The 13,536-nt window shown below is 39.5% G+C and overlaps 1 protein-coding gene across 7 annotated transcripts in view; it reads right to left on the minus strand.

The window, feature by feature from the left end:
• TXNRD1 (thioredoxin reductase 1) overlaps positions 1-13,536 on the minus strand; it is a 64,109-nt gene that overhangs the window by 22,526 nt on the left and 28,047 nt on the right. For all 7 annotated transcript variants that reach the window (XM_058568533.1, XM_058568529.1, XM_058568532.1 and 4 more), the window contains 6 exons: positions 7,616-7,758; positions 6,829-6,944; positions 5,193-5,418; positions 2,423-2,515; positions 1,493-1,569; positions 84-240 (listed from right to left, as the gene is read on the minus strand). In XM_058568533.1, the coding sequence (XP_058424516.1) occupies positions 84-240; positions 1,493-1,569; positions 2,423-2,515; positions 5,193-5,418; positions 6,829-6,944; positions 7,616-7,758 (812 nt within the window). The remainder of the gene's footprint in view (positions 1-83; positions 241-1,492; positions 1,570-2,422; positions 2,516-5,192; positions 5,419-6,828; positions 6,945-7,615; positions 7,759-13,536) is intronic.

A 13,536-nucleotide genomic window follows, 5' to 3' on the forward strand; every position in this document is an offset into this window, starting at 1 on the left:
AAAACTTCACAACCACCCCTAAATAGAGAACTGGGAATATGATTAAAAGCAGTATCTCAGTGGGTGAGGGACGCAACACTCACCTTGACAGTGGAGCCAGCATAAAGCCTCTGAGCCAGCAATCTTCCTGCCTGGATGGCTACGGGGGTGAGCTCCAGCTTTCCCTCCAATATGTCACCAATGGCATAGATGTAAGGCACGTTGGTCTGCTCTTCATCTGTGACAGGTATTTTTCCAGTCCTATAAATTCATTCAGTTAAAATCAGCATCAATTACCACTATTAATTAAGTAGAACAAAATCTCCTTTCTCCCAAAGAAGCCCAAAATTGTGACTCCAGCTGAGGGCAAGGTTCTAATGCATTACCAAAAAAAAAAAAAGTTCAGAGGAACCAGAAGCCTAGAGACAATTCTGGCTATTTCAAAAAATCAGAGGACTAAGAAAACTATAAGAAACCCTAGAATGGGAGAACTAGAACACAGTGGTTGAGAATGTGGATTCTAAATTGTAATAACCAGGTCTGTAGCTATCACCTCTACAATCTTGGGAGAGCTATCTAACATCTCTAAGCCTCATTTTCCCACCTATCCAGGGGAATAATGATAACAGGAATAATAGTAAAAAGAAAAAGAATACCATCATCCACCCTAAGGGGTTGTAAGGACTGAATGAGAATGTATATAAAACATCTAGCACAACAGTCCACGGCTCACAGTAAGCACAGAATAAATGTTAGCTGTTAACATTATACAAAACCTAAACCTTGGACCCAACTGGAAATAGGCTAGCAGGTTATTACTATGATGGAACATCTGATCTGCTAAATCTTATTAGTGACCTCCTCAACTCCCTTGTCTCTCCACCCCAACGGGAAAAAAAAAATAGAGCAAAAATCCTCACACTAAGATTAGGAAATCTCTTCTCCTGAATAAATGTTACTCCTGGAAGGAAACAAACAAACCCTGTATTTTCAGTTTCCAAGTAGGTAACCACACACAGCACTTGTTTTCACTTGGATGTAAGAAAGGTGATACTGGGAAGCACCCCATGCCACTCCCATAAGCAGGTACCACAGTCTCAGTTATCTGGTGCCCTGGTTCAGTCTAAAGGATTTTACCTTAAAAAAAAATCAGTTTTCATACTTGTAGCTGTCACTAAAAATGAAGTGACCACTTTGGTGATCCTAAAACTTGGTAACTTTAAACATAGTTCAAATCTACATATTTAAGGAAGCTCAAAGCACGCATTTGTACACATACACGTTAAAGAAATAAAAAACAAGTCAGTATCTCTCTCATTTAGATTTTGAAAAGGAAAAACAAACAAATAGGAAATTTCAGTGAAGGGCACTGAAAGAAGTTTTCTAAGCTAAAAAAGGGAACGTCCCAACTATGGTAAAAATTAACTTTAAAAATCTGAAACTCCAGTATTAATCACTATTATAAATAACTGAAATAGTATTCAATAGGACATAATAAAGATTTTTTTCTTACTTTTCATTTATCTTTACCCCCACGGTTTCTAAGCCAATTTTTCTTGTGCAAGCATCTCTTCCTATTGCCAGCAACACCTGAAAAATTATTAATATACAGTGATTGTTAACAAGAAGGCTTTGCATGAGTTATTTAATCATATTTTTCTCTGCTTATTAAGATAATCTGATTCATTTTCCAGATCTGGAAAGAAAGATTTTATTAAGAAAATAATGCAAGAGTTTAAACAAATTAAAATGTTTTAAATAAAATCCTTTCAACATGATATAGCAAAAATTCTTGTTTCTTGTTAAGCAAAAAGGAGTTGACAATTCCTTAAATAAATCTAGCCAAGATTAGAGACAAAGGCACCATAGCTTATGACTGAATTAAAGTATTTTTTTAAAGGGGTGGGCTGGGGAGATAAAAGGAAACAACACAGGACAGAGAAATTCTAGCTCATTTAAAAATGCTGGGACCGGCCCCGTAGCATATGGTTGGGTGCGCGCGCTCTGCTGCTGGCGGCCCAGGTTCAGATCCCGGGCGCACACCAATGCACCACTTGTCAGGCCATGCTGTGGTGGCCTCCCACACAAAGTGGAGGAAGATAAGCACAGATGTTAGCTCAGGGCCAGTCTTCCTCAGCGAAAAAAAAAGAGGAGGATTGGCACGGATATTAGCTCAAGGCTGATCTTCCTCACACACACAAAAAAAATGCTGATGCCTTTTTATAGCCATTTGGAAAAAAATATTTTAAGTTACAGTGAGAAAAATTTGAAACCATCTCTATACCCAAACCAATTATAATATCACAAGTAATAAGGATGTCTTAGAATAGGAATAGAACCATGGGTTTTGGAAATAGCAATCAGCCATTGAAGTACCCAGCAAATACCCAATAAGCACATTATTTGCTTTCTAATGAAGTACTGACCTAGGTCCAGTCCTTACCGTGTTAAACTCTCCTTCGATGGTTTCATCACCCATGGTGGACTGAGCTACCACTCTGAGTCGACCTGGTGTCCCTGCTTCAATTTGTTCAACCTATAAGAGTGATCAAGTCTTACTCCACAAGAAGACATGTATCCAAGTGAATAATTGTGTCCTCCTCTTCTATCTCTTTAACCCAAAGTTAAAACATAAAATCTAGCTTGAAAGTTCTTTTATGCCAACTCCCTCACCTTAGCATCATTAGGATGGTATGTGATTCTTTTATTTCTCCTCTTCTTTCTCACTGCTTAATGATTACTAGGGGAGCTTTCTTTTAAACTGCTCTCAAAAGAATAAAATTCAGAGGGAAAAGTAGGAAAGGAAAAAGCCAGAGACAGCACCCTACAATCCCTAAAATTAAACCAATGACCTATTGCTTTTCCCAGGCTCCTATCTTATAACTCACCCAGAACCATTAATGCCCTGGAGAGCCACTGCTGCTCAAATTCAGGATTCTCTTTTGACTAGACGTTCAGCTTTGTCAGCAAGAATGGACACGGTAGCAGGCCAATCATCATACAGATAACAGCTAGAAAGCCCTAAAAATCATAGTGGGCAAGGAGGTATGTGTGTTTATCATAACTAGGGGTTGTCTTCACTTGTTAAGGATACAGGGAGGAATGAGCAAGCCCGGGTACTTGTGCTATGGCAAATGAGGAACGTACTAACCCACTACACACAGATGTCAGTGATAACCTACAGACTCCATAACAGTGACTTAGAAACTCTGTCACCTGCAGGCTTCTACAAGTATGTAATTAACCTTTGATGTCTCTGAATAACAGCCAAATTATGGGTTTCTATAAAACATTTAATGGGAGAAACCCATAAAGTCACCGCAATTTCTACTCTATCTTTGAAATACAACCACTCTGTATGGGAAAACAGTCATTTTATTTTCAACATCAACAAACAGTAAAGATTTCCTTCTCAAATTTCATTCTTTCTTATATAGGTAAGCCCCTTTGAACACATCGGAAATGTCTTGCCTGTTTAATTTAAATTAAAATGTTCAAATCTCTGGAGAAGAGCTGAATTGGTCCATGGCTTAGATTTGCTTAAAAATGATAAGGGCCTCATCCCACCTCTAATTCCTTCCTGCCTTACTCATTTTTGTGTTCTAGTCAGACCTTTTCTGTACCTAGAACATTCTCTGCATTTAGAACAATTTTATTCCCCATAGCCTCTTTGCACATATTATGTTCTTTGTCCAAAATGTGCTCTCTCCCTCCTCTCTGCAGAAGGTTTCTTCCACTCAGTCACTTTATAATACAGCTAGCATTCTCTACCTGCCTAGGGAGATCAGAGACACCCTGGTAACCCAAGCAAAAGGTTATGTGCACAGACACAGGTTTATTTCACTAGGGATAGTCCACCAGGATCTCAAAGGGCCCACGACTCCCCAAATGTTAAGATACTATAAAGGAAGATGTAACTTTTCTATCAGTATAGCATATATATACAGCCGTTGTTTTTTAATCATAGTCCTAGTGCAAATATAGCACATATACCTCTACTCCCCAAAACACAGCTAATTTATCTATCTATTTATTTAAGGTAAATAATGTAATGATGATGGGGGGCCAGCCCAGTGACCTAATGGTTAAGTTTGGCGTGCTCTGCTTCAGCGGCCCAGGTTCAGTTCCCAGGCATGAACCTACACCACTCGTCAGCTATGCTATGGCGGCAACCCACAGGCAAAACAGAGGAAGACTGGCCACAGATGTCAGCTCAGGGCGAATCTTTCTCAAGCAAATAAATAAATAAATAAATAATGTGATGATGTAACACTCACATTTCTTTAAACACAATAACTTCCAGGAAATTTGCCACTTAATCTTCACAACAATCTTATGAGATAGATTCGTTTTAGACTTACCCTGTGCCAGGTACTGTTCTAATAATTTTCTAACTAAATATAAGCTAATTTGATCCTCATAAGAACTCTGAGATAGGTGCTATTTATCATCCTCATTTTACAGAAGAAGCTGAGGCTCAGAACACGTAAATCATTCTCCCAAAGTCACACAGCAAGAAACTGGCAGAACAGTCTTTGAATTCAGGTCATTCTGATCCCAACACTCATAACTCATGACTATCAGCACTAAGAGATTCATGGTCCCACAATAACCCATTGAGCAATCAAAAAAATGACAGCTAAAATTCCTTAACTTTAACAAAATAGTCCCACTCTGACCTGCTCTAAAAGAAACTACTAGTCTGCTAAGATGCAAAGTGATTGATCTTGTCACTCTTATGTTTCAAAATGGTTGTGGTAGCGTCAACAAGACCCAAATATGACTTGGCATATTATTCAGCCTTTTCAAAAGAAGATTAAATTAAAAAAAGGACAGTCCACATACCAAAATTAGATAATCATTTCTAGGGAAGCCAGAATAAAATAGTGCATCTGTTGACTATACTGTATACCAAGGAGAAATATTGTATGAAAAAAAAAAAAAACAGCCTAGTCTTGAACTCTCATTTAAATCACTGATCTGTATGAAGAAACAAAGTTTAACAGACCAAAGATAGTAAAATAAAGGAATGCATAAAAGGAAGCATTAAACAGAAGAGAAACAAAGGTAAGAAAGTGGAGAAGGGAAGGAAGAAATTATTAATCTACAAATAAGAACAAAGCTACTCAGGTGGTGGGCATGAAGAAGTTTATATAACACAGTTGAGGAATTACAGCACTCCTAATGGTTTACCTACAGGCAACCCCACTTACTTTTATTGGTACAAACTGTTTTATAAACTTGATACCATGTTCTTCCATATGTTCACCAATTTTGTTGGCCATGTCCTGGTCAAATCCTCTAAGGAGAATGGACCGTACCATAACAGTGACATCTAAACCAATGCCAGCAAGAAATCCAGCACATTCCAAAGCAACATAGGATGCTCCGACCACCAGGGTCTTACCCGGGCAATAAGGTAAGGAGAAAAGATCATCACTGAAAAGAAATGTAAAAAAAAAAAAAAGAAAGAAAGAAGAGAAAAATGTTTATATGTGAATAATGACCAAATCAAAGTAAATATTTTTACCTTTTTAAAAACAAGACATTTTTAAGATCAAAAACATTCAATTCGCTACACACATAACATTTGAGAAGTTTTTATAAGGTCTTAGACACTCTCCCTTTCTTGTCACTCAGTTGCTTTGGGAGTAGCTCAAGCTACCGTGGCTTAGCATAGCAAACCATATAACTTCTGACATTAGTCCAACTCATGGTCAAACAAAATGACTTTGTACTGTTCAGAGTAATTCTCCATTTATGTGTTTAAAATCACACATTTGCAAACCTAAACCCCCACCCTCATCCCACCACTCAAGCTCTCTCCAAGGTGGAAAAGCTGCATAACTTCTCATCTGGAACACCAATTATCAAGAGTGGGGAGAAAGGTGGGGAAAAACTTTCAACATATTGTCTTTGTAACATAAAAGCCAACTATAAAAAATAAAATCTGACAAAATCTTCCAGTCAAGTGAGGATATACAAGACATAAGAGAGATCATAAAAGCATTGTTGGGGAATGAGTTTTTTTAAATCTGAGAAGAGAGCCTAATCAAGACAACAATGATAACAGTTGCCACCTGAGCTGCCCCAGATGAGGCACAAAAGATAAAATCATATTACAAGGAAAAAAAAAAAAAAGGAGCCTAAAAATGAGTAATTTATAATACAATCAGAAACTCTTGGGTCAAAAGCATCCAAGAAGACATATTTATCAACAATCTGTCTTAATGACTTCATAATTTAAAACTCAACAACGTCACCAGTATTATCACTTGATGGGCAAAAATAAATCACACAGCAAAACCTTCCTGACTGACTCACTTATTTCAGAAAGTCTCTCTGTACTGACACCGTGACCATTTGAACAGCAATGAGTAGGGACTAGGTTCTGATAAACCTAAATGGCTTGCCATCCTTTAATTCTTTTAGCATCCACATTTGAAGTGTTAGAGGGTAAGAGATAACCCTAGTTTTGCAAAAAGAATACATACATATGTATCACTTATTTTACAAAATGTTTGTAAATATCCATCTGGTTTTATATAGTATATATTTATAATATATACTCACACATATATAAATTTCAAATATAAATATTATAAGCATATATCTATATGTTAGCAGTGGTATTAACTCTGGGTGATAAGATGACCAATGTTCATAGTTTTGACTTTTTTAAGTGTTCTCTTGGGTAAACTAATTTTTCCTTTCTCTTTTTTCCCAATCCCCCATCTCTTTGGGCAAAAATCTCTGAATTCCAGGAAACAGATTAAATGGTTTTGAAGAAAAAAGCAAATGCGTAAATCCACAATGGGTTTTTCTTTTCTCCTGCTACTGTTTCCTTACCTGCTGATGCAGTATTCTTTGTCACCAGGGATATCTAAATAACGTGGTCTTTCACCAGTGGCAATGAGAAATCTCTCTGCTGTATAAATGTTTTCTTTGCCTCTGTTATTTGTTGTCTACACAGGAAACAATATATCAATTTTTAATAAGTTATTATCCCTTTAGAATCATACACTTTATAATTGAAAAGGCCATTCACCACATTGTCCAATTTGATCCTCATAAAACTTGGTAATGCAGTTAAGAAAGAGATATTAAGGTTCTGTGCAGTGAAGGGGCTTGCTGAAGGTCATAATGCTAGGAAGTGGGCAGAGCCAAGACTCAAATCTGGGTCACCTGGCCCTGAATCCAATATTCTTACCCTTTACCACACACACCACAAGAGAAAGCCCCATAACAAGAGGTGACTGACGGGGCTGACCCCGTGGCATAGTGGTTAAGTGCACGCGCTCTGCTGCTGGCGGCCTGGGTTCGGATCCCAGGCGCGCACCGACGCACCACTTGTCAGGCCATGCTGTGGTGGCGTCCCATATAAAGAGGAAGATAGGCCCAGGGCCAGTGTTCCCCAGCAAAAAGAGGAGGATTGGCATGGATGTTAGCTCAGGGCTGATTTTCCTCACAAAAAAAAAAAAAGAGGTGACTGCAAAATCACCAAACTGGACAGTCTGGGTCACAGTGGCTATTAACTTTCATTAGGACAATCGCTTTCTCGTTTCCTCCCCTTACCCCAACCAAAGCTTAAAAAAACAAAATTTTAAAAAAGCCACTCAGGCTATCACACAATTACCTTAACCCTATGAGGACCAACAAACTGCCCATATGCGTTCTCATAGGTGACTTTCTTCTCCCGCAGAGCTACGCGGTAACCCCAGTTCAGAGAGCCAATGTGATTCTGCACAGCTTCTGTCATTTTTTCCCAGTCATGTTTAACTGCACAAGAAAATAAGACAAACGTTTAGCTTTTCAACAGCCTGGCAAAGATCATTTCTCAGGAACTATTCAAATAGAATACAAAGAGCAGAGCTTTTAGTCTAAAAGGGCAAGTCCTCCATTTCAAGCATACAAGCAACCTTTTCATCTTCATTCTTTCCCTTTTAGAAAACTGCCATACAATTAAATAATGCAAGGCTTCCTGGCAATTCTTAAGACTAAAATAACCATACACAAACTTTTTTCTTTATCTAGAAATGAATGGGAATTTTACTTTGGATTGTAAATATTGATGGCTGGGGTAATGGGGTGTGGTAAGGCCTAGGCTTCTGTATTTGTAACAATCTCCAAAGGAGTCTGATGCAGCCAGCCTCAGAGTTAATAAACTGGTAACAGTGTCTACACCAGGGGCTGTGGGCAAACTAAGGCCCCATGAGCCAAATCCAGACCATAACCTTTTTTGAAAATAAAGTTTTATTGAAATATAGCCATGATCATTTATTTACATATTGTCTAGGGCTGCTTTTCTGCTACAATGGCAGAGTTGAGTAGTTGTGACAGAGACCATACGGCCCACAAGGCTTAAAATATTATCTGGCCCTTTACAGAAAAAGTTCGTGGAACCCCTTGGGTCTAGTCAAAGAATATTAAGAGTCTCTTTGCCCCTCAAACCCCCATCTCACCAAAGAGAGGAAGATTTTTAAATTTTATCATAAAATTAATCCTTTGAGTCAAGGCACTAATATAATATTAAATTTCAATGGATAAAAATCAATCCTTTGTCATTCATTAATTAATACTTTACCAATGACTAGGAAAAAAATAGGATATAGGTTAAATATACTCCGGTGGTAGGAAGAAAGTAGGTTCTGGGGAAGCTGTGGTTTGGAAGGAAGGAGAAGAGAATAGATTCAACATATATCGAAAGCCTCTGTTGGGGAAATGAGGAATTTGAGTCTTAGATTCAGGGTTAAGTAGCTTGGCCACACAGGAAGTGGTGAAACCAAGTCTATAAGAACCAATGGCCTGCCTCTAGAAGCAGGAATTTTGAAGCACAAAAATTGGTTTGTGGCCTCCTAGAGAACAGATTATAGATATTCAACTCATAGAATAATAAAATGTTAGAACTGGAGCAAACCTTGAGAGATCAGTTCAATTACAAAAAAAGTAATTTTTTTGGAGACCACTGGGGTTGTGATGCCAAGAGGACTAGGGGCTGGGGCGTGGAAGACACTGCAGGGAGCCTCGACCAGCCTATCTGTCTGGCCTCCACCTACCACCACTATAAAAAGAAGAGGCAGGACTCACTTGCTCCACCAGGAATGGAATAGAACAGTGTAACTCACCTCCATGTGCCAATCATCCAGCTGCAACAATTACCAATTTACCAATCTCATTTCATATACCTCTCTTTTTTTTACCAGAATATTTTAAGCAAATTCCAGATACTATTTTATTGGTGTTGGTTTTGGTTGTCAAGTGACTTAGAGATACCCAAGGGCCAATGACGCTAAATATGTCCCTTTCAACTAGGAGCTGCCCAGCCCAACGTGCCAATAACACCCTCATGGAGAAACAATGAACTAGATCAAAGAGAGGATTCACTTCAGAAATTTTACAGTTGTAGAACTACTAAGTGGATCAGACTCTGCTAATCCCACAGGAGATACCATATTCTAAAAGAAGACATAGTTGGGATTAAATAATAGCACCAATAACTTTAATTATTTCCATGATGGAAATTCAAATCTAACGAGTAGACCTAATCCAACTTAATTCTGTTAAAGCCTTCCTTTGTGGCTGTCAGGCCCCACCTGATTTTCAAACTTCTCAACCCCTCTTTCTCTACCAAAGTCCCTTCATCCTCTGGTATAGCAAGCAGCCACCCCACTCCCAGTCTCTAATGTGATTATGCTCAGGCAGAAGGAATTTAAAAGTTCTGGCCCACCAATTTGAGATTCAGCATTCAAAGCACTCTAGCTGCTCCTAAGGTCCTGATCTTGCAATCCATTCTGAGAACTGAGTTTTTGTCTCGTAAAATCCAAATTCCTATTTTATATTCTACTGGTGATAACTGGACCCTTGTTGGACTGAGGGTGGTAACATGCCTGGAACCCCAGTTCTCTAGGGCTGCCCTGCCTTCTGATAATGCCCCAAATCCACCAGCTCCCTTTATTCCCAAACACCATCTGGATACTACATCCCCCTCAGTTCACCTGATAGCATAGCCCTAGCATTCCTTCTAGGCCTCCTGATCCCACTGGCTTGGTCAACAAGCTGTAATCCAATGCTAAGCCTCTGGAGTATGGATTACAGTTGGCCAGGCAGGATTTGTATTTCACCTGGATGTACCCTTATGCCCACCACAGCAGCTGGATCTTCAGTCAACTCTCTGTTGCTCCTGATCTGCCCCATCCCACTACTGAAAGCCAAGCCACATCTTTAAATTCAACAACAGTAACTGGACTAATAAAACTACCTAGCGTCTTTAACATGTCCAGCGCACCTTCTCATTTGAACCTTAAAGCATCTGAAAAAGGGCAGGAATTACTCCCATTACATACACAGGGAAACAAAGGCTGGACTGACCTGCCCAAGGTCACACACTAACTCAGTGGCAGTCACAGACACATTGTATGTGAAACGTCAGGTATGTGGTGGGAGAATACATCCAGAAACGCTGCAAGCCCCCAATTGTGAACCAATGATCTTGCTTTCTTTGAAATGACAATGGGATCCTAAAACTTCTCAAATATTTTTTAAAGGCAGATTTAATTCTTGAGCATAGGAGAACTCAGATAAATCTGAAAAATATAAAGCCAATTAATCTTGCAGAAAGGACCAATTCATCCAGTTTAAATGACCAAGCTCAAGTAATTTTTTTTTAAGGGCTGAGACTTCCTTTGACCATTCTCAGTCTGGAGCTTTGGGAAGAGGGCAGAGCACAGGCTGAGTCCCGGAGGTGTCACTCCCCCAGTCACCAGAGAGATTCAGCTGCTCTCCAGGGGCCCAGGGCCCTTTCCTCCTTCTCCACGCTCAGAACTATTTGCAGTATCAGAGAAGACAGTCTTCCCAGAACACTGGAGCACTGTTGTTTGGTCAAGGACATGAGATTAGATGTGTTTCTATTTGAAAAATGCAAAATAAGCCTTCTGTTGGGGATGTGGATCAGCAGCTTCTAGCGGTTTCTCATTTGAAAAATACACCTCCAAGTTTCTTTCTTTCTCTAAGAGCTAACGACATAAAATAAGGTTTGTCTAAATCCACTGTATTCTTCACCATGATCATTTTAGCACAAAAAGGAGGGAGGTAATTACTGCTCCCTCAGTGGTGGATCCCGAGGCAAGGCAGGCCACTCCCAACAAGCCCAGCTCTGGTTCTCACAGCCAGGCCACAGCTTGCTTCAGAAGGCCCAAGGCTTAATGAGAAAAGCTGAAGACAACAATATACAAACCACTAGGCTTCCATTTAGGAAGAGTGAAAGGATTTAAATAGAGAGCACAGCTCTTCATCAAAGACTTCAGGATTGCTGCTGCTGACAAATACAAGAGGTGGAAGGTATAAAAATAGAAAATTATGTATTTTTACCTTAAAATCTAGAAAAGGGGAAGAAACACAAAAGAGGTAAAATTCTTAAATTAGTTGGATAAACAACTTCTGTAAGGATAGATAAGTAAGACAATTTTGATCTGCTCCAAGTTTTAAAACCCCATGAAATTCAGAGAGTGTTTGCCGGTTTTAATGTAAAGATCCAGACTTTGCTAGCAGTGACTCTTTATTACCTCAGTGGTTGTACATTTATTAAATCTTTATTATATAACTTAGAAATAAAGTCAACATAAATAAGCATAGCCAGTGCTTATTATTGTTACAAGACAGCTACAGAGACAATCTTTTGCTGGAAAGAAGATTTGTCAATTCACCATGTTATATTTCACCACCCACCTGATGACTGCATTTATTAGAATTATACTTAGTTGACCCTAATAAAATTCACATTCGGCAGAGATCTGTACTTATCTCTTATCTTTTTAAGATTCTAAAGACCACTATATACATTTCCTACATTTCTAACCAAATCAAGCAATTCTGTTCCTAACTTCATTTTTCACAAGAGTTGATAGTTTAAAACTAAGATCAACTAGTACCACACACCAATCTGAGTACTGGACCCTATATGAATGAATAAAAATTTTATGACTCTGAGTCACAGCTCCCCAACACTGTTATTTACCTAAATTTAAGGGCCAGTGGCACTCACTACGAAGAAGACAGTATATGGAAATTATAAAGTTGAATATATCAAAATTTGTTTGAAACAACCTTAATTTTCCCAACAAATTCTAGACTTTTTCAGATTAATATTCTTGTTACACATCCTCTCTTTAAGAGGAAGGTAACTTGGCTCAAATATACAATGTTCTATAACATCCATAAATGTTGTCCTACAACCCATTAAACAAAGAACCAAGAAAGGTGAGCAGAGTCTACTCCAATTTATTGAAACTCTGAACGGAAAAATTAAAAGAAGCGAGTCCAGGGACCGGCCCCATGGTGTAGAAGTTAGGTGCGCACGCTCCGCTGCTGGCGGCACAGGTTTGGATCCCGGGCGCGCACCGACGCACCGCCTGTCAAGCCACGCTGTGGCGGCGTCCCATATAAAGTGGAGGAAGATGGGCACAGATGCTAGCCCAGGGCCAGTGTTCCTTAGCAAAAAAGAGGAGGATGTTAGCTCAAGGCTGATCTTCCTCACAAAAAAATAAAATAAAATAAAAGAAGCGAGTCCAGGAGGAAGGGACAGAAACTAACACTTGTTAAGTGGCAGGTATTTTAATCACACTATTGTATTTAATCCTCATCACACAGGTAGCAAAGTCAGAATTTGTGCCCAGGTCTATCTACTATAATAACCGACACTTTAATGGGTCAGGAAGGCTGGGGTGAAGGAAGGATCTTAACTCTAGGTACCCTAGCATAAGAAGTCCCACTGAGAACAGTGGTCAAAAACACATGTGGAATGATTGGGGGGTGGGGAATGTAACACATCTTACAGGAGTGATTAGAAAATAAGGTGGGTGGTTCTTCCCCCCAAGGGTTTTCCTCCCAAGAGTACAGAAGAAAAACTAGAGTGTGGCCTAAAGACTATATACATAACTTGCCCTTTTTTGGCAGAGTGTGGTAAGAAAAGGTGCACACATAGCCATGTCGAAAGCCCTCCACGAGCCTGGCTCTAGAACGGCTCCTGAAGCTCTGGTCCTACAAAGGAGTTGCCACTTAAGCCATGATGGCTTAAAGAAGACCGCTTGTGGTGTAAATCCCATGTGGTTTGAAGTCACAAAGACCTCAGTCTAAATCCTTGTGCCACCAATTTCTTAGCTATGACAGGAGCAAACTACTTCCCCTCCTAGAGCTTGTTTCCTTGCTGCCAAATGGGAACAACAGGATCTCCCTCCAGGGATGGGAGGCTTAAATATGTACTGGATTAGAGATGGAATAGAGAATAAAAGGTAGTATGAAATGATCCAATTTTAACCACCAATCCTGACCCGCAGAACCTCAATGAAACCATAGAAGGCTGGTGGGAGGCTGAGATGGGTAAGGGGGAGAGATGGTAGCTTCTTCAGCTTTGGTCTTTACCTTCTCTCTCCATTTGCTTCCCACTTCTATCCCAAGAACGATGACAGCAAGTATCTACAAGCATCTATTCCAACTTGCCCTCAGCCAAATTGTGCAGCTAGCTGAGCTGATCTGTTTTCCTCCCACTACCCCTCTCCCAAA

This window comes from Diceros bicornis, chromosome 25 (assembly GCF_020826845.1).
Source record: "Diceros bicornis minor isolate mBicDic1 chromosome 25, mDicBic1.mat.cur, whole genome shotgun sequence".
NCBI classification, from domain to species: domain Eukaryota; kingdom Metazoa; phylum Chordata; class Mammalia; order Perissodactyla; family Rhinocerotidae; genus Diceros; species Diceros bicornis.